Source organism: Myotis daubentonii, chromosome 5 (assembly GCF_963259705.1).
Source record: "Myotis daubentonii chromosome 5, mMyoDau2.1, whole genome shotgun sequence".
NCBI lineage: Eukaryota > Metazoa > Chordata > Mammalia > Chiroptera > Vespertilionidae > Myotis > Myotis daubentonii.
In genome coordinates, this window is record NC_081844.1 from 61444140 (window position 1) to 61466270 (window position 22131).

The 22131-nt window shown below is 39.8% G+C and overlaps 1 protein-coding gene across 9 annotated transcripts in view; it reads right to left on the bottom strand.

The window, feature by feature from the left end:
• IL15 (interleukin 15) overlaps positions 1–22131 on the bottom strand; it is a 62636-nt gene that overhangs the window by 39070 nt on the left and 1435 nt on the right. For 4 of the 9 annotated variants that reach the window (XM_059697950.1, XM_059697953.1, XM_059697949.1 and 1 more), the window contains exons 2-3: positions 20203–20308; positions 1426–1547 (exon numbers count right to left, since the gene is read on the bottom strand). The exons of 2 other annotated variants lie outside the window; for them this stretch is intronic. In XM_059697950.1, coding sequence (XP_059553933.1) covers positions 1426–1491 — 66 coding nt within the window. In that variant the 5' untranslated portion in view covers positions 1492–1547; positions 20203–20308. The remainder of the gene's footprint in view (positions 1–1425; positions 1548–20202; positions 20309–22131) is intronic. 3 more of the 9 variants (XM_059697952.1, XM_059697951.1, XM_059697955.1) reach the window with 2 other exon arrangements.

Sequence of the window (22131 nt, forward strand, 5' to 3'; positions counted from 1 at the left end):
TTTCCCTAAGACTGTTAGTACGTTTCTTCAGTTTGAGGAATTCTTAATTAAAATTCTAGGAAATAGAGCAGTTTCAAGGAAGGATATGAAGTTAGAGGATAAGTTGTACTTTGTAGGTAATTATAGGAAAAAAGCACGTTCTTCATACTTTTCCTTTCAATGTTTATTTACTTATTATTTTCTGATGCCAGAAATGATTGCCCAAGACAGGAATTTACCTTTTCCTCTTAAGATTCTTGTAAAGAGTTTCATTTTTCATAAACCCTTTATTTCATATTTTTCCTGATCTATACACATGCCCCAGGATTTTTTCTCAAAGAGCTAATATTACTGAAAGTAAAAATAAAATAAAAGTGTATTCACTTTATCAAGAGAAAGTCAGTTTCTTGGGTTTCCATGTCTGTAACTTTATTTTGTTTAGTTCTTGAGGCTGAACTTTAATTTACATTATTCCCAAATATTTTTCAAAAGTTTCAATATGCCATCCAAAAAACCTAATCTACATTATTTTCTACTTTTTTGACAGTGGCAAAATCACTCAGAAATTGAGTAGTTGAATTGCATTCATTATTTAATTTTAAGCTCTCCAGTTCCTTTCAAAAATAACATAAATAATTACAGAAAATGAGATGTAGAATGTCTTCACCTTGCATGCCAACAGTGGACAAACTATGACCCACAGGCCAAACCTTTCACCTGTTTTGTAAATAAGACTTTGTTGGAAGAAAGCCACGCCCATTCTGTCTACGGCTGCCAAACAACAATAAGGCTGAGCTGAGCAGTTATGACTAAGATCAGTTGGCTTACAAAGCCTACCGTATTTACCACCTGGCTCTTTTCAGAAAAAAATACATATTGCCCATCTCTGATATATGCAATGTTCTCTGTCCTCAGAAAATGCCTTAAATATTCTATGACAAATGGCATTTTCCTTTATAGCCAAAATGCTCATTTAAAAATTTCTGAGTATATACAGGTGCTCAAAAATGTATGCACACTTCAACAGCTGATAGATGTTACATTTCAATTTTGAAAATGAAATGTAATTGCCCTAACCGGTTTGGCTCAGTGGATAGAGCGTCAGCCTGCGGACTGAAAGGTCCCAGGTTCGATTCTGGTCAAGAGCATGTACCTTGGTTGCGGGCACATCCCCAGTAGGAGGTGTGCAGGAGGCAGCTGATTGATGTTTCTCTCTTATCGATGTTTCTAGCTCTCTATCCCTCTCCCTTCCAATAAAATATAAAAAAAGAAAATGAAATGTAATTTAATAAACAATACTTTTATAAATATTAAAAGTGTATATATGCATTTTTGGGACACCCTATATATAACTTCACCGGGTTTGCTACATCTTCATTATTATTCGTTACATGCTTACATTAAAAAATCTATACTGCCTGATATAATTCTTAAAACCTTACTTACATGACTTCCTGTTGGCTGGCTATATGCTAACATTGACTTCTCTGCGTCCTGTGACAACACCAGCATGGCACATGGTGGGATACTGCTTCAAATAACCAGATGGCCGTATGTGGAAATGAATTCTGTAGAAGTCAAGGAGAGGGGTAAAATGATTTAAAAGTACGTACTGAACGATTCTCCCATCCTCACATTTAGTTCCCGCCTCACAGATCAGGCTAGAAAAACAGGAAGACTCATATGGAGAAAGCTTCAGAAGTCAATAGGAATTTGGGGGGGTTAATTTTTCCTAAAACCTTCAGACTTCCCCATAACTTAACTCAAATCCATGTTGACTATTTCATTTGGAAGACAAATAATCATACATCATTTAAAAGAAACTATAACATTTCATACAGTTCTCCAGTGAAATTTTTTTTATTTTCTCTCACACACACACAAAAAAAAACCCCCCACAAAGCAAATGTGATGTCAAATGTGTTTGTGGACTCAGTGTCATTACTGACCATCTCTAAGTTGCAAACATTTATTCTAAGAGTGAAGTGACAAACTCTCCCTGCAGACACTCAGTAGTAAAATACATCATGTTTTCAAGGAATATGTCATTTTGAAGGAGTTTAACTATGCCAACAGATTATACCATTAGGAAACCATAAAGTAGTATGTTTCCTACTTAAAAGGTAGTGTAACTTAATTACAGCATTTAAAAGAGTTAAGCATTATAAATCCTATTTTGTAAGATAAATTAAGAAACACTTTAACCAAAGATAAGAATGGTTCATGATATAAAGAATATCTATACTAATAATAAAATTGTATGTATAATCTTATTTCTGACTGTTACTGATAAAGTTAAAAGTTAATATAATGTTAAGTCCAAAAGTTTAGACTTTCAATATATATGTTTGCATACTGGTACTTTCTTGAGTTATTTATTGAAAAATATTTACTCAAGATTGTATATAAGGACCTATACTAGATGCTCTAATAACTGGTTTTAATACTTAAGGAACTCACCAACCTGTGCATAGGGAAAACTTCAAAAACCTAAATAAAGCTGTTAGTGTTTCAATAGAAGAATGAAGAAAAACCCATGTAAAAATAGAGTGAGGCAATTAATTCTATAGAGATTAGGAAGATAAGGAACTTGGAAAGACTTCAGTGAGTAGGTACATTTGAGCTGGCCTTGAAGTAGTGTTACTCAAAGGGAATGTTTCTTGTGGAGGCTGAGAATTCAAGAGGGTGGGTGAAGAATTATATTTTAATAGGATTTTAAATGTAGCTTGACATTTTCCCTGGAACTGGTGACTAAAACCCAATGTTGGGAATAAAGAAGCTTTAGGTTGGCCCACAATCTAAAGGAGTTTCATAGCTACATCAGATACCTGCTCCAGGACTAACGCAGAGGTAGGCAAACCCTTAATATGTCTATGACTTACAAATCACTAACTCCACTTCAAGAGCCCAACCCCAGTCCATATACAGGAGACTAAAATACCAGTCAGGGAAAGACAAAGATTGAAATCACAAGCTGAGGACAGGATGAAAATTGTTATGTGGCTATACACAGAGAGATTATGTTTGAACCCAAATTCTCACATTGAAACCCTACCCTCTAATGTTATGGTATTTGGAGATGGGGCTTTTGGGAGGTAATCAGGTTAAGTGAATGCATAAAGGTGGGGCCCTCATAATAAAATTAGTGCCTTTATAAGAAGAGACGCTAGAGAGCTTGCTTCCTCTCTCCTCCCCACCATGTGAGGACATAGTGAGAAGGCAGCCATCTGCAATCCAGGAAGAGAGTCCTCATCAGAGAACTGAACCAGCCAGTATCTTGATCTTGATCTTGGACTTCCCAGCTTCCAGAAGTCCAAGTATGGTATTTTTATGGCAGCCAGAGATGATTAATACAGACTGGCATTTTATCCCTTGGCTGGATATCATCTCAGCTAATGGTATTATTGACTTGCTCTTAAACTTACCTGGCAAAAGAAAAAAAACAATGGAGAAAAGTATCATATTTTGTTTCCAGTGTTTGATCCAGCAAAGCTGTGATCAAGCCTGGCCTCCAATGGGACTCAGATAATGAGAGCTGTTGAGCTGTACCACCAGGGGAGGTTAAGCCTGATCACCCACAGAAGGCCAGTGGGGAGGCCACTATATGGAATGTGGAAGAACTCACACACATATCCTATAAGAGAGCCCAACTTTAGAATCCTCTCATACAGAAGGTATCAAAGATCAGTTACTGTTAGCCAGGAAAAGAAGCAACAACCGACAGAGGATGGCCTAGTTAAGCAGGAGACATCTGGCCCTTTGGTCCTATGCCACCCTCTCAGTCTCTAACTTCCAACAATTAGGACTAGAAAGAGGAAGCTAGAAGGCACCCCTTTCCCTTACTAGTCCCAGTTATTACTTCAACTGGAGGAACATATGGAGATGTGGTTGGGATTTTAAATAGACTAGAGTCCAGTGGTTCTCAACGTTCTGGCCCTTTAAATACAGTTCCTCATGTTGTGACCCAACCATAAAATTATTCTCGTTGCTACTTCATAACTGTAATGTTGCTACTGTTATGAATCATAATGTAAATATCTGATATGCAGGATGGTCTTAGGAGACCCCTATGAAAGGGTCGTTCGACCGCCAAAGGGGTCGCGACCCACAGGTTGAGAACCGCTGGACTAGACAAATAATTGGAAGTGACCAGAACACTATAGGACTGACACTTCTGAAAATGGATAATTGTAAATGGATTATGAGGAGAGTGGTTCCAGCAACATTTCAGAGTTGGCATCAATAAGTCTATTTTGCAGTAAAAAAAGAAGAGTCTATGTTTGTTAAGAAAATATTAAAAATGAGGGCAAAACACAGCAAAGAATTAGAGAGGAGAGATCTAAATTTCTGTGTTATCATCTATGAAGAAACTCTGGGAAAAAATGTTTAAAATATTCTTCAGAGTTACTGAGATTATGAGCTCCTTGAAGACAGGAACCGTAGCTTGGTAATTTAGAATGCCCAAAGCCTAGTACAGTGCCTGAACCAGAGGAGGCAGTCACTAATTTATTTTTAAATTGAATCTTCCATATGGCAACAGATCGGCCTTTTTTCTTTAATGTGGGATCTAGGGAAACTCTAGAAATGGAGAAAGAATAGCATATTCTATTAACGTATTTTCCTGACTTGGTTTTCCCATTAGCTTATAGTCTGCAACATACAAAAAGTACCCAGAGTTGTGCTGTCCAATTTAGTAGCCACTAGCCACATATGGCTACTTTAATATAATCATAAGTTTATTAAAATAAAATGAAACTGGAAATTCACTTCCTCAGTTGAGCTAGCCACATTTCAAGTACTCATGCGGTTATTGGCTACCATACTGCACACAGCATATACAAAACATTTTTTTAAAATGTTTTTATTGATATTTAGAGAGAGAGAGGAAGGGCGTGGGAGAGATAGAAACATCAATGAGAAATAATAACATCGATTGGCTGCTCCTGCATGCCCCCTGCGGGGGATCAAGCCCACAATCCTTGCATATGCCATGACTGGGAATAGAACTGGTGACCTCCTGGTGTCTGGGCTGATGCTCAACCCGAGCCACATCGGCCAGACACAGAATATTTTCATCACTGCAAAAGTTTCTGTTGTACAACTGTGATCTAGCTATAGCACGACTTTGGTGTCAAACAGATTTGGATTTGAATTCTGACATAGCCACTTACTAACATTAAGGTTTGGGGGAAGTTAATGAATTTCTTAGGGCAGGGGTGGGCAACCCCTGGCACGCGTGCCAAACATGACACACCAGTAACTTTTGCTGGCATGCGAAACCTTCTCTTATAATCTTCCATTTACAATTTTTTTCTTAATATCAACTTTTTTATTTTTCAGATAAATTCAGTGTAGGTGCATCTTAGATAAATAATTTTACATAACAAGTTATCTTTAAGACCATAAACATGGGTTGATGAGAAAGGGGAAGAGCAATTTCTATGCCTCAGCCTTAACTCTCCCTGCCTTCCTAGATCCGACCAGTGTTTTGGTTTCATCCACATACGCTTGTAAATCTTTGCTCTCAGTGATGAATTTTGTTAAGTCTCGTAATAGGAGTAGCCTGACGGATGAAAGTAGTAGCTCGTGCATATCTCTGAAGGTCACGAAATATAAACCTGATGTAAAATCTCTGTCATCAGTGATGCAGCAGCAAAAGTCCCACAGATAATATCAAACAGAGTCATAAAGTTTTCTGTCGGACTATCAGTGTACATGTACACATTAAAAAATAAATGTATTTTTTCATCATCATATACTGTGTTTTTGTCGCTCGAATGAATTTTATTATTTCTTCAAGGTTCTTCACATACGTACACCTTAAGAGATATCAAGTAGGCGTAACACGTTCTCAAAAAATTAGGGTTGGCACGCAGAAGAATTTTGAGTCAGAGATGTCAGAGATTTTGCTGGTTTGGGCACGCACTCACAAAAAGGTTGCCCACCCCTGTCTTAGGGCCTCTGTTTCTCCCTCTGCAGAATGGGGTCAATGTGAGTACCCACCTCACTGGTCATTGTAAGGTTCAAGTGAGCTCATTCATGCAAACTACATAGAACAGGCCTTGACAGAGAGTGAACACTCAAAAGTCTCACCTCTTATTAGTGATTATCACTCTGTGAAGATAACACCTCACCATGAACCAGTCATTGGATCCCTCACATCAGGCTGTTCCACCCTCCCTCAGGACTGGCAAGAGGAAAATGGCCATTAACACCCTTACCACCTAGTTCAGTGTTATTAAAGTGCCACTTTACAGTGAATGAAACTCGCACTAACTAATTCCTTCTTCGGGGAAGCCTTGCTATGAAAAAATGTTGGCAAATTAAACATGCGTTAGCGATGTGACTGACTGACTCCCCGGTGCCAGCTTTTTCTTGAAATGAACATTTGACAAGACATACCCCTTGATATCATTTTAAAATTCTCACACAAAAAAAGGCTGTCAAACGGTCATGGAAAGGCGCAGCTGGTACAGCAGAATCAAAGTGGAAGAAGACAGCCAGGTGGGTCAAGGTCAGGTTTTTACTGCTGGTAATTTTGAGCTAAGATTTGAAGAACATGAAAAATATGATGAGGAAAGAGAGATAAGTGGACAAAGAAACAATACCAAGAGAAAGGAAAGAGAAAGAAAAGAGAGAAGCCTGGTAGTTTTAGCCCTTCAAGAAGAAAGATTTTCCTTTTATCCCTTGTTAACTTGTGGCTTTCAACAACAGGAAACTAGAGAGGTCTAAATCTAGTGGCCGGTTTTTACTTCTTTGGTCCTACTACGCAACATCTTCATATAAAAGGAATACTAAATATATATGTATAAAATATTATATATACAGGGTTTCCCCAAAAAATGTATACACAGCTTAACAGCTAATAGCTCAATTTTAAAAATGAAATGTATTTTAATAGATAGTGCCTTTATAATTATTCAAACATGTGTATACATTTTTTTGGAATATATATATATATATATATATATATATATATATATATATATATATATGGCTATTTTGGTGCCTTTCTGATCCTTCAAATATTTCTAGTTAAAGATAAATGAGCCAACCAATAAAAAGTTCCCAAGTATATGTTCAAAAAGGATTTTCTTCTTTTGAATTGTTCGGGTATTTATATAAAAAGATTCATATAAAAATTATTCTTCAACATAAAAATCAGCCAATCATTACCAAACAATTTTCCAGTACTGCCACTATAGATAATTGTTTAACTATTAAAGTGTATGTTATGATTTATAGCAGCCATAATGGCACCCATCTCTATATGATTGCTTGCTGCTGCCACAGAAGACATAACCTCATCTGTTGCAGCACTCGATGCCATATGACAATTTGGAATGATGCACATTTCTTATTACCTGCTGATAATAGCTTATCAGTGAAAGCAACAGCTTAATTACACCGCACATCTCCCGCTGGATTCTCACATTTCCACTGCTTCTCACCCAGCCCCTACAGAAGCAAAGGGGTACCATTGCCACAATCCTCAGAAATAACATAATTAAGTTAAAGAGTCTAAGGCGAAGCTGATCTTTTATTAAACATAGATGCACTTTAGACCACAAAATCCCTCAGTCCCGTCTCCAGACTGTTTCACTAGAGCTGGTTGTCACTCTTCCAGGGTTTAATTATTCCTACCAACGAGGCCTCTGTTGTCTCCCACTCCAAATACTTGGCTTTTTTATAAAATGTGCCCTGAACTTTGGATCTCTGAATCAACACAGTGGCCACAAATTTGCAGTAGAAGTCCCATAGGTTTTGTTTCTAAAGCACGGTTTGACAAGCTGCTTGTGACAAGTAAACTTAACTTCTCCAGTCTATATAGCAAAGCAACAGTGCTTATACAACTGCTAAGAGGCAGACTCTGTATTAGTGCAGTTTATTTGGCAACTGGTTGAGTGCTTGGACTCTTGAGTTGCAGTGTGGTCCATGTGGGTGCTGGCCTTCGTTTCCTTGGACTGGACAGCAGGACTTGTCTGCCTTTCATGGCATTGCTGGTTCTTTCTTCTCGCCAAGCGCTGGGTCTGGGACACAGCTATCAGAATGCCTGCCCTTCCATTAGGAGACTGACAGTTTATGTGCATTACCTCCTCTTTCATGGGTCTCATTACATGTTCTTATTTAAATTGTAGTTCCTAAAACTACGACTATAAGTAGGTTACCATGTCTTTCTTCTTTCTATTCTTTGTTTTTCATGTTTCTCTTTCATGATCCTTAGCTTTGTGCAAAGAAGATGGGCTGATAGACATTTTCAAACACCCAACGTGCTTCATTCATTCTATAAGATTTCACATTTGTTACAGTCTTTAAGATTTTGACCCTTTCTACTGGGTGTGGAGTGGTATAATGGCTAAAAGTGGGTGGCCACTTCTTGAACCAGTGCCTTCCTTAAATAACTGAGACTGCACTATTAACCTAAATGATCAAATTACTAACAAAAAGATTCCTTGACAAATGGCGGAGTGAGAACAAAGGAAACCGGAAAGTCTTGTAGACTATATCATCTAGGTTAGAATGCAAAATAGAAAATTATCTCCACTCAGTTATAGAACATAGCCTCCCAGGCAACTAACATTAAATGTGTTGCTGTCATGTGCTTGGGCCACAAACATTCATTTCTACAGACATAGAATCACCGCTTTGGGCTTGTGTAAACACGGCAGAGATGTTCACCATCCTGTCATTTACTAGACTTCATGCAGACTGCCATCTTTCTAGTCTATGCATCATTAGCATAATTTCCAAAACCATAGTTCATGCAATATTGAGACTGAAGGCTCTTTGATGACAATGGGAGCCTTCCAAATGTACCAAAACCATGGAGTGGACTGGAAGCCAGAGACTTGACTGCTCCTGGTTTTGTCTTTAGATAGCTAAGTGGCCTTAGCAGGGTACTTCATGTCTCTTAGCCTCAGGTTGTTTTTTTTAATCTTTAAAATAAGGAGGCCAGGTTGGTCCATGTCTGAAGTCCCTTCCAGTGCCTAAGTTCATCTGTGACAGTCACAGATGGTTAGCAGCATATGATCAAATTCATCTACCTTGTGCTAAGCCTCAAAACCATCAGATTTGACACCTGAGGTAATGCCTCCAGTCTAATCATCCTAGTGTTCCAGAAGAGAACCAAAGTGCAGAGAAACTAAATGTATTTTTGCAGTTTTACACAAAGAGGTAATATTGGGGTTGACCTTGTGTCTTGGGTTCCCAGTTCAATTCTTCACTAGTAGCTCATTCAGGGAACAGAAAGTACAAGGCACGCATGATCCATTGTGCTGTCTCTCCATGTTAGCTTCAATCTCAAAAGAGGTCAACTTATCCCCCAAATCTAGGATTGCAATAGGCTGGGAAGGGGTTCATAACCCCACATGTATTGACAATAACTGAAGGGCTGTAGATTTTGGTTTGTTTTAATTTTGGATCTTAGATGTAACTATCCTGCAACAACACTAGTACCACCAGCAAAATACTTCTACAATGCCATCTACTTCATTCCACTTATTTTCATACCACTACTTTCTGGGTCAGAACAACTAAAGTAAACATGCCATCCACAACTGCTCAGAGACAGCTCTGCTTCCTCATAACTCAACGCAGAGCAATTACCACCTTTCCGCCTTGGATGAATGAGAAGATGGAAATCTCCTCACTGTGACTAAGCTACCACTCTTGCTTTCACACTCAGATCTTTGGGATCTTTTCCCAGTGTGGGTTGATATATAGCATCATATATTTATATAGCTACTGTTTCTTGTATGGATCAGTTAGATGAAGAATCAGCAAGGGCAGCTGGCTCCTTCTTTGAAAATCCGCCCTGTAGGTTCCAGAGAAATAAGGTGGTTTGTGGAGTGCTCAGGAACTGATGCCACATCTGTGAAAATCCCATGGGTGGAGAAGGGAATTGTTTGGCAGCTCAGAGCTGGACAGTCAGGACCCAGAAGTGGAGGGGGAGATGGGAAGAGGTTTCTAAATGGCAGTATCTTGTTCTTACCCTCATTTTCCCTGAAAGGTAGGACCTGGGAGAAGCCTGCTTCACTGCATGTGTTAACCTTGACTGGTACTTGCAGTCTGGGCCTGGACTATGGGGCACACAGAACTTATGCAGTTGGCAACACAACTGCATATGTCTATACCTTAGATCTAAGCAACTGCTCATCCCATCACTACCAGCAGACAGAGGGGTACCTAGAGCAAAAGTCTGGGAAGGAACCTTGGGGAATGAGGTATTGGAGGAGTAGAGAGTCATGGGGTTGTTAAATCCAGAATATAATAGTACAGGCTCTTCAATCTGGTCTGTTGCTAGCCTATCTGGATTCAAACCTGTAGCCTGGAAGCAAATGCTTTATAAACTTCGAATGTGCCTTGAATTAAGAGAGGTTGAGGTTTTAGAAGAGAAATACCTCAATATCAAACCTAAAATCATCATCACGTCACATGTCTGAAGTTTTAAAGGTCCTTCACAAAACAATGAGAACTAGAATCTTGCTTCTTAGGGGTAGACTCTAAAGATATAAACTATAGATTTTTAAAATCTGACATTTGGGATTATTACAAGTTTTAAAGTGATAGAGTAATATTGTTATGACTGTGTATTTGTTCTCTTGCATTCTCAAGAGAAGAGGCACTAAATAATTATCAACTACTAGGAGCCCGGTGCACGCATTTATGCACCAGTGGGGTCCCTTGGCCTGGCCTGTGGGATCAGGCCAAAACCTGCTCTCCAACATCTCCCAAGGTGTCCTGGATTGAGAGAGGGCACAGGCCAGGCCGAGGGACCCCACCAGTTCATGATCAGGTTGGCCAGCCTGGAAGGGACTGCAGGAGGGCTTCAGGGCATGTCCGGCCCATCTCGCTCTGGACCCCAATAGCAAGCTAACCTACCAGTTGGAGCATCTGCCCCCTGGTGGTCAGTGTACATCATAGTGACTGGTCGACTGTCTGCCTCCTGGTGGTCAGTGCATGTCATAGTGAGCAGTTGAGCAGCCTTAGCATATCATTAGCATATTATGCTTTGATTGGTTGATTGGATGACTGAACACTTAGCATGTTAAGCTTTCATTATAGAGGATACTACTATTTTTATAAAATTCTCTCGCTGTTTTTGTCTATTGAAAAATTTTTTTCAAAACATTTGGTAACTGGAATTAGGAAAAGGAAAGGTTTTTGATTTGAAGCAAGTTAGACAATAGAGTGCGCTTTGTTTCTTCCCCTTGCACTTATTAAAGAATTTATTTTGAAATTTGTAAAAGTATCCCTTCAGTGAAAAAACTGGCACACAATGTTAAACAGTCCTTTTTTTTTTTTTTTTTTTTAGTTCTATGAAGGTCATACTACTCCAAAGAGCTCATAAGTATCATCCAAATAATGAATGTAAGGATTCTATCTGTAGCCTGGCCCCAATTAGGCCCTCGGTCCTCAAGAAATTGTATTTGCCTTTTTTTGAATATGATGGGAATGGTTTCCCAAAAGTTATGTGACCACTGATGGGTTATTTCCAAATAAGTCTAGTCAAGCTCCTTTCCTCATAACCTTATATTACTTGACCCCTCAGCAATATGTGATAATTACTGACAACAAAAAGAACATAATTAAAGATCTACTATGTGCTGGGCAAGGTGCTAGTCACACAAGGACGCAATGTTTCCCAAACTGCAGCCCTTCCAACTCCACCATCACATTCTTGCCATCCTTAGGACCACCTCCACCAATTACCACAGAGAGGCAACGTGAACACAGGTCAATATTGTAAAATACTGCACACAGAAAAGTATCCGTGGAGAGAACATAAAGGAGGGATGTGGGCGATATTTTTCAGGGGGCCAGAGAGGTGGCAAAGTTAGGGTTTTGCCATGAGAACTTCATAAGGAAGTGATTCTTTAAAGTGGATATGTTTTTAAAGTAATGAGCTAATAGATAGAGAGAACATATTGGTGGTTGCTGGAGGCAGGGTTGGGCGTGGGTGAAATGACTGAAGGGTGTTAAAAGGTACAAAACTTCCAGGTAAATAAAGAAGGCATGGGGATGTAATGTACACTGTAGTGACTATAGTTAACAATACTGTGCTGTATATTTGAAAGTTGCTAAGAGAGTAAGTCTCTAAAAGTTCTCATTACATGGGGAAAAAATGCAGTAACTATGCGTGGTGATGAATGTTAATTAAACTTATTGTGATGATCATTTTGCCATTTATACAAATATTGAATCAATAGGTTATACACCTGAAACTAATATAATGTTTTATGTCAATTATACTGTGATTAAAAGAGAAAAGATGAGTACATAAGACTAGTCATATGGGGATATAAAATCCATTGTGAGAGTATCAGACAGAGTAAGTATGACAGGGAAGCTAGGCGGGAAGGTGTGAAGTCTGACATTCTCTCTGAAGACCTAAAAACTGGCCAACACCTTCTTGAAGACATTTTCTGAACATTCCTTCTGTCAGAGCCCAGCACAGTGACATAAAGATCCCTCTGGTCTTCTTCCCAAAACCTTTTATACGTGCATTGGCCTCCTGAGGAAATATTCTGACAGTGCTTCAGTCAATCATTCTTTACTATTAAGTCACAAAACAAAATATCTTGTACATATAGCTCACCCAATCTTCAGTCCAGTATTTCTAATAAATTACAGGACATATGCAACTGCATGTTCCACTTTTATCTCAGTCTTAATGTTTGCAAAATCAAGTTCATCCATTTCCCAGTTGTAACCAATGTCTGTTCCTCCAGTGTTTATTTTTCCTGTCTCCCAAGATTAAAATCTTGATGATGTCACCAGGACTCTCTTTGCACTTTGCCCCTCCGACTGAATCAAAGCCTGTCAAGTACTTAGAAGAGCCTCTTGCCCATACTTGGAATTGAAAAGTATGTTGCCAAAGGAAACAGATCAATGAAGAAATAAACTTGATCTTCTTTGAAATAACTCTTCTTTCTATTCCCCTTTACTTTTATTTATTTTTTTTAATATTTTATTGATTTTTTACAGAGAGGAAGGGAGAGGGATAGGGAGTTAGAAACATCGATGAGAGAGAAACATCAATCAGCTGCCTCCTGCACACTCCCCACTGGGGATGTACCCGCAACCAAGGTATATGCCCTTAACTGGAATGGAACCTGGGACCCTTGAGTCCGCCAACCGACGCTCTATCCACTGAGCCAAACTGGTCAGGGCTCCCCTTTACTTTTAACATACCCTACTCTTTGACACCCTTTCTGTAAATATTTATTAGTGCCTACCATATGCTATGACAAACGATGGAGTTATTGCAACGAACAAAATAACAAAAGTACAAGCTCTCCTGTAGCTCACATTCAAATAGAGAAAGGCATGTATTAAAGAATCAAATACAACATATTTAAATCCCTTATCTGAAAACGTAAATCAAAAAGGTTCTAAAAACTGAAAGTTTTTACTTAATTCATAGGTTAACCAAACATAAATTGAACTGACATAAGACTATGTTCTGCACTTATTTCACTTTTGGGGAGGTATCTGAATCAGCTTGATTGCTGCATGGTATATATTAAAGGCATTTGTATCACTCTCAGTCTGCTCTGCTAGGGCTTCCATCACAGAATACCACAGACTGGATGGTTTAAGCTATAGAAATTTTTTTTCCCCACAATTCTGGAGGCTGGAACTCCAAGATCAAAGTGCTGGAAGGGCTGGTTTCTGGTGAGTTCTCTCTTCTTGCCTTGCAGAGAGCCACTTTCTCAATATGTCTGTACACGGCCTTTTGTTGCATGTCCACTCTTGGTATCTCTTCCATATCTTATAAAGACACCAGTGTTATCAGATTAAGGGCCTACCCTTATAATAACCTAGTTTAACCTTAATTACCTCCTGAAACCCTTTATTCCAATACAGTCCCATTGGGGTTAGGGCTTCAAGATATGAATTGGGAGGAGGAGGGAAGGGCATGACACAATTCGGTCTATAACAATTACTTTTTCAAAATCTGGAAAAGACTCTGAATTCTAAACATATCTGACTCTAAGAGTTTTGGCTATGACACTGTAAAAACCTGGTAGTATGTCAAATAGTAATAGGTGTGTGGAGAAGAGTTTAAGCCCAGAGTGCTGGTGGCAGTACAGTTTGAAGTATACCAGTCAGGGAAACCCTCCCTCAAAAGGGATAGTTGAGCCAAGCTCTGAAGAAGTTAAGGAGTGGATCATATCTGAGAGAACAGCATTCTAGGCAGGGGGCCACCAAGTTCAAAGACCCTTAAATAAGGATAGAGCAGGGTGGCGGAGGAATAGAAAGGTTGCCAATGTGACTGAATTGGTGAGCTAAGGGAGAAGTAGTGGATGAGATCATGGAGATACAAACCACTTCGCCCTTCACTGACCATTGCAATGCAATTTGGTTTTTAATGAAGTGAAATGAGAAAGCAGTAGAGAGTTTTGAATAGAGGAATGGAATGAATGAATTATGGTTTAAACAGGATCACAGTGTGTGGCAGATTTCCAAAAGATAGCTGCCATCAATCAATGCCTTCCTTCCATGAACAAGCATGGCAACATTACCCATTGAGAGAGAGAGAGAGAGAGAGAGAGAGAGAGAGAGAGAGAGAGAGAATATTAATGTCTTCACCCCTTGAATCTGGGAGGACCTTCTGACTTGCTTGTTTTTCCAATAGAATGAGACAAATGTGACAGCCTGGGAATTCCATACCCAGGCTTCTTAAGAGCATCTGAAGCTCCTATTTCCTATTTGATAGAAGCTGGATATTATGTAAGGAGTCTGACAACCGTGAGAACATCATGCTGTAAGAAAGCCCAATTTAGCCTGGTGGAAACGCCAAGTGGAGAAGGAATCAGATAACAGCCACAGCTGAGAACCCATATATATTACCCAATGTCTTAAGCCATCTCAGACAGTTCTTGAGCTTTGGAATCATACCAGCTGAGAGCATAGACATTGTGGAGTGAAGACAAGTCATTGCCTTTTTTATTTTCTGTCCAAATTTCTAAGCTGGAAACCTTGAACAAATTTGGGGGTAGTTTATTACATAGCAATTAAGAACCGGCACTAAAATTAATATGAGACCAGGTGGTGGAGAAACACCTGAAGAGAAGCAAGGGCACTGATGAAATTATTATCAGAGAGAGGGCTACTCATCTATATAAATAAAAGCCTTATATGCAAATTGTCCCCTCAGGAGCTTGACCAGGAGACTGGGAGTTCGATCACTCGCTAGGATGTGCGCTGACCACCAGGGTGCGGCACGGAATGAAGGAAGGCCCCAGCCGGCAGCCGGAAGGGGCCTCTGGTGTTATATAATAGTAAGATGCTTGGCAACACTGTCACCAGCAACAATACAGAATTAAGGAAATGTACTCATGAACTATGGACATGCTTAAGATTTCTAAATGTGAAAACTGACTTCGTTTAGCTGCCTAGGATTAATTACAGGAAGAGAAAGATGAACTGAAATGTTCAGCAGAATTTAGAGGGAATCGGGACTTGCTAGGTTGGAAACGAAAATTTATTGTCCTGCTTGCTTGTCTAGTCAGCAAAAGATTCTTAAAGAAAGAAGTTGTTTTAGGGCAAAAATCACATCCAGGGGTCTACTAGCACCATGTGCTCTCAGGTTAAAGATCAAATCAAATATGAGGCTGGGGAAAATCTCTTCATGAAGACCTCAGAAAGATTTAAAATGTAGTGCCTCGTAGGCTCTGTTAGGGAGACAGAAGCGCCTCTAAAACCCCAAGGGCTCGTCCTTCAGCATTCTGACTTGCAGCCAAAGTCAAGAGGAGCCTGTGTCAAGACTTTTGTGGGTATGTCTTTTTCTCAAGGAATGAAAAAATGTACAGGAAGCTCCCAAGATTTATAAGAAAATTTTCCTATAATTTTAATTACCACCAGCTAAACAAAAGGGAGAACACAAAAGGTCTCTAGATTCCTAACTCTCTATGAACACGAAGCAGCCTTCTCAACTGCTGACAAGAGCTATCTCTCATGGACAAAGAAGAGGAAAGCCTTTAACTTTCCAGGCAGCCCAGCTGAGTTGCCAGATAGATGAACTGAAGAAAACTTCTTGAATGTTTCTCCCCAGCAACCTAAGAAGAACCAACCAGCTGAAGTAGCCCAGTTGCACAATAACGACAAATTATTGTGGCTTGTTTTTTTTAAGTTATCGTTCTCAGGGATTTTTTTTGTTTTATTTGTCAGGTGGGTTTGTGTTGGTTTTTATTATTTAATGAAGGCAGAGCAGAAACAGGTTAAACATTCTGGCTCTTGTGTTGTATTGAGAAGAAGGTTGGGTGGAGGGTGAAATGTAGCAACAGGGAGACCCACTCTTGCAATAATACCATGAGATATGATATCAATGGCTGGAGCGAGGTGGCACAGTGAAGGGGCTGATAAGGTCAGATGTGGGAAACAGTGGGAAGGCACAGGTAAATGGGTTAGTGGAAGATTAATGTGAGGTGTGAGAAAAAGAGACGTCAAGGGCAAATCCAAGATTCATTGATTAACTGTCTCTGCACCTAAAAATATGGAATTACCATCAACTGAGATCGGGAAGACAGTGGGAGGAGCAGTTTTGGGTTAAGTCAGGAATCTGCTGAGTACTAGATATCTAATCAGGGATATTGAAAGACTGTTGGGTCTGGAGTTCAGAGAGAAGTCATGATTGGAGATATAAATATAGCAAGTATCCGTGTATGAAGATATTAACAGCCAAGAGACTGAATATGGTCACCAAGGGAGTGAGTATAGACCAGGGATGGGCAAACTTTTTGACTCGAGGCCCACAATGGGTTCTTAAACTGGACCGGAGGGCCAGAACAAAAGCATGGATGGAGTGTTTGTGTGAACTAATACATGTTAACACTGCTGCTGGTGAAGGAGCGGAGGGGAGAGCAAGAGAACCCTCCACTCTTTCGGCTCCGCGGGCCGGATAGAACAGCCGAACGGGCCATAGTTTGCCCACGGCTGGTATAGACCAAGAAAAGGCCTAAGCACTGGGCCCTTGAACTTCTCTATTTAAAAGGGTAGGGGGACAAAGAACCAGTAAAGGAGACAGATAGGTGCTGGTGATGTAAAAGTAAGAAGGTATTCCAAGCTAATCCAGAACTCTAGGGGTATGCACAGGTGGGAGCCAAGCACTGACCACTGCATTTAGCATGGGGGTTCTTAGAACCTCTGACAAGTACATTTTTAGTGGAGCAGTGGGGACCACAACCTGGCTGGTTCAAGAGAGACTAAGAAGAGAGAAATTGGTGACAGAGAACTGAATAGACTTTGAAAATTTTCCATAAAATGGGGACAGAAAAACTAGGTGGTGGCTGGAGAAAAGCATGAGGTTTTTTTTGTTTTGTTTTGTTTTAATGGAAAAAAATACAGCATGGCTATATAGTGATTGGAAAGACCCACCACAGAGAGAAAAGTAGTGATGGTGGAGAGAAAGGATGAATTATTAGAGCTATGCCCTTGAGCAGGTGATAGGAAGGAGACTACACACCTGGAAGACTGCCATGAATTTATGGCTAGTTCCCTTACCTCTAATGTGTTTTTTCCTCAATAAATGTTACCCCAGACCAAATTTCCTAAAATACTGCTTTTATTATAATAGTAGGGGCCCGGTGCGCGAAGATTCGTGCACTGGGGGTGGGTCTCTCAGCCCAACCTGCACCCTCTCCAATCTGGGAGCCCTAGGGGAGCCCTCTCCAATCCAAGAGTTTCTGTCTGTCTTTGCAATCATATAAGCAAATTGTCTGAGACCCCCAACCCAGTTTGGTTTGTTGCTCACAGAATAATAGAGGCTTTTTTTTTCTTTGCTTCATTGGTGAAGATTTCCTGGAAGTTTTAGGATATCTTCCCTTTAATTTTTCTTAGACACTCTGATTTTACTTATGTCTCTCACCTTTGCTTTCCCGCCATTACCCACCGCAACAGTAACTTGCTCCAGGCTCACTTTGCTCTAGTGTCTAGGGGATCCGTCTGCCACCAGAACTATGATTCCCAGCATTCCTGGTGCTCCCTGTGCTCTGGGCTTCCACTTCAAGTCCTGGGGCTGCCACCAGAACTACTATTCCCAGAATTCCTGTGCTCCCTGCACTCTTGGTTTTCCCTTCTTGCTCTGTCTCAGTCCCACAGCCTCCCACTCTGCCAAGTCCTCCAAGCCGCCAGCTCTCCCTCTCTGCTCTCCGTCTGGCAGCTTGGGGAGCCAAATTCCCCAAGCTGCTCCACTCTCTTCTGGCTCTCCCGCTCTACTCTCTGCCCGGCACCTGTGTATGCAAATTAACCCACCATCTTTGTCGGGTTAATTTGCATACTCATTCCTGATTGGCTGGTGAGCGTAGCAGAGGGAAGGTCAATTTACATGTTTCTCATTTATTAGATAGGATTGTAACATTGGTTTTGCTATATTACTTATGTTTGCTACATGTTTTACATTCCTCTGCTTAGCTGTCAAGCTGTTGGATGACCTGACTTACTCTCACTGAAGTCAATAAAAGTCAACTATGTGACCTGCCCTTGGCTGGGCATACAGGCCACATTGTCCTATCTTTATTTAAAACATAACTACAGAGACAAACACATAATAAGATGAATTTACAGAGACAAAAGCTATTAGAGGGGAATGCAGACAGCACCAAATACATTCGTATAAGGGAGAAAAGCCTTCAGCCTGGGCAGTAGAAGGGACAGCAAAAGCTACAGAGGGTGGGCATTTTGAATAGGATGCAGGAAAGCTAACAAATAGCAAGTGTGTCTAGAGCCCAGAGAAAGTGTGGCCAGAGTGGAGGATTGGAAGACACTAGGCTGCAAAAGCTATCCAAGCCCCCAAACCTGGCTGGCACCTCATCTCACCCCCACCCTCTCAGCAGGTGGGGGGTGGGCAATAAGTATGATTAGAGACCTTCAACGCGAAGTGCAGGCACTCCTGGGGAAGCTGGCAGCTGTTCAAGCTCTTATGGGCATAGAGAGCTCTATAGAAACCTATTTCCAGACTCACTATTTTATGAGTGATATGCCTGAAATATGCCTGAGGCAAGCACATTTCTAGCAAGTTCTCCTTTCCCTCTTCCCCTTTCATAATCACCCTCTTCCCATTTTATGAAAAGAGAGGCATCTCCCCCCACATCCAGAATCTCACCCTGCCTCTTGCCAAACAGAGGGGCAATCTGAAAAAGGGATGTTAGGAAAACCCTTTCCAATCAAAGCCTTGATCGCAACACCACCCATATCTATATCTATACACATATACACTTCCAATATAGTTTAATTTTATGCCTAATAATTTCTTATCAAAGTTAATGAGTTGTTTTGGTTAACTGCATACTAATAATATTTAAAGTAACATAAATAATAGTTTTCAACAATAAAATTCTTAAATGACTACATTTCAATACTTATTTTTGTTGCTGCAGAGGATGAAGGAAGTCAAAGAAATTGGAAAGCTATATCGTAAGATTTCTAACTGTAACATGTTTAATTAAAGAATAATTATTTGAAAGTTTCAGAAGTCCGTGCTAACCATGTGCAAGGGGAGAAATGACAAAGAGGTCCTTGAATGTGTCACTGGTCTCTCTCCATGTCCCTGTGATAAGTAGAGCTTCCCCCCTCCCCCACCTTACAAGCATCATATATTCTTCTTCTAGGATCATTTTTAGTTTCAATTCCTTTATCTGAGTAAACACTTTCTGTCATTCTCCTGATCGTCCCTGCATCTTGTCAGCATTGGAGGAAGAAGTAATTGTGTATTATTTGAACATGATCAGCTAATAGGGACTCAGAGTTCTTGGTCCATTTTTTGTGGTCTACATACAGTCCTCTGCTCTTCTGAAAACGACTGGCAAGACACCAATAGACTCAAAGTGGAAAAAAACACTGGAAAATATATGCATACAAATACCCACCTCCTGATATAAAATATGTACAAGTGAGACCAAAGAGCCTCTTATTTTCTATTTCTGATTCCAGCACTAAATAACTTCTTTAAAAAAAAAAGAGGAAACCATTCCTTGACATAGAGCAAAGTAATAAATGTAATAGTTATAACACATTCCAGTACTAGCTACAACCCCAGGTGTTCTCTCAACTCTCCTATGGGATTTTCCCATCCAATCCATCAAATAGGGTAGCAGCAAGCACTTAGGCAATGTTCAGTCTCAACAGTCTCATGCAGTAATCTGTAATTACTAGGTAAATTAATGCAAGAGCTAATACTGAGCTGAAGAAAAAAGCTGGCTTTTTTGCCAAGCATCATACCTTAAATCTTTCTGAAAGCAGACTTCCCAAACGGCTGACTCTACCGCCTCAGTTGTGATAGAATGGGAAAGTCTTCTGTCCTGATCTCCCCATGAATCCCAGCCTTCTGTTTGGATGGATGAATAGACAGGTAGATCAATAGATAGAAACATATAGATCAATCCACATTTGCCCACTACTTGTCAAGCTCTGTCAGCAAAAACTGGTAAAAATTAGACAAATGTTTTCATTCAGGAACCATAAAGGAAATGTCTCCAAATAACCAAACACATATAGACACTCCTATGAATATTATCTGGTCATAAAGACCATCCTTAAATATATCATTAATAATGTCAATCATGTAAGAACCATGTAAGCATGGCTTTAAACCCAACATTCTATCATAACCCTGCATCCAAATGCAATAGGGGTTGACTGTCACTGTCAAATTGTGGGAAGTATTTCTATGGAAATAATATCATCCTTCATAAATACCAGTGACCAAATCTGTCTGGGTTCAAATCCCAGCTCTACCACCTTTTAGCTGTAACTTGGGGGAAGTTATTAAATTATGCTATGCTTCCATTTCCTGAGCTACAAAATACAATCCTTACCACCACATAAGTTTATTATGACAATTTAAAAAAATACATCCATTCTTAGAACAACATCTGATACATAATAAGAACTCAAAAAATTACCTAAGATTAGTATTATTTCCCATAATTCAGGTTGTGGGCACAAAGACAGTATTGTGTATTATCATTACCTAACCTTCAAAAGAATAGTTACAGAGTGAGCAAAACTTAACAGTAAGGAGAAGAAAAAAGGAGAGTCTTCTAAATTTTAAAATGTTTTAAAAAGTGTTTTGGGTCCAAGACCCATTTAAAAAGCTGATTAGAATTATGGGTATTTCCCTTGGAAAAATCCACTTATACACAAATTTCAGGACTTCCTTCACAGTCTTCCTGAAGTTTACTCAGAGCCAGCAAACCTGAGGACCTCCTAGGGCTTAAAACCCGCCAGTTATCAAACTATTTCAATAAACTTTAAACTGCTATTTCTCCCATCCTCCAAAGAAGTTTATAAACATGCAATTCATTGACAAACATGTTTTGTGATACAGCTGTTCACATTTACATCTGAATCTCATGGATTAAAACAAAAAGCATCACATTGTTTTTCTTAAGCCCACCGGTAATCTGTAGGAAAATTCCAAATTCCAGAACTACAGCTCAAATCAGGTTCTGGAGTTCCCCCTCCACATCAGCAGAGCAGTGAATGCGAATGTTAAAAAACTGTTTTGGGTCTGAGACCCATTCAAACAGCTGAGTAGAATCCTGCGAACACACTGCCTATTACAGCTTCTGGACCAGTGGCCGACCCGGCTCCTTTCTGCCCCTTTGTCCAGAGCAGAGGGCTGCAGGGAAGGTCATTCTGAGTACCACTAAAACTTTGAGAACACAAAGCAGAGGAAGAACTCTAAGAATATGACATTAAAACACTACCATAAAAACTTCAGCACTTTCTGACACTTCTTAACTATAGGAAGGAAATTTTTAAATTTTTCATCACTTTTAAAATCTAGAGTGACTACTACTTTGTCTTTCTTCCATATATATATATATATATATATATTACATATATATATTATATTATATATATAACATTCTTTCTTTAGTACTTCCTCCTTCTGTCTACCATACCCACTAACCTGGCTTTTTTTTTTTTTGAAATATATTTTATTGATTTTTTTTACAGAGAGGAAGGGAGAGGGATAGTTAGTTAGAAATATCAATGAGAGAGAAACATCGATCAGCTGCCTCCTGCACACTCCCTACTGGGTATGTGCCCGCAACCAAGGTACATGCGTTTAACAGGAATCAAACCTGGGACCCTTGAGTCCACATCCTGACGCTCTATCCACTGAGCCAAACCGGTTAGGGC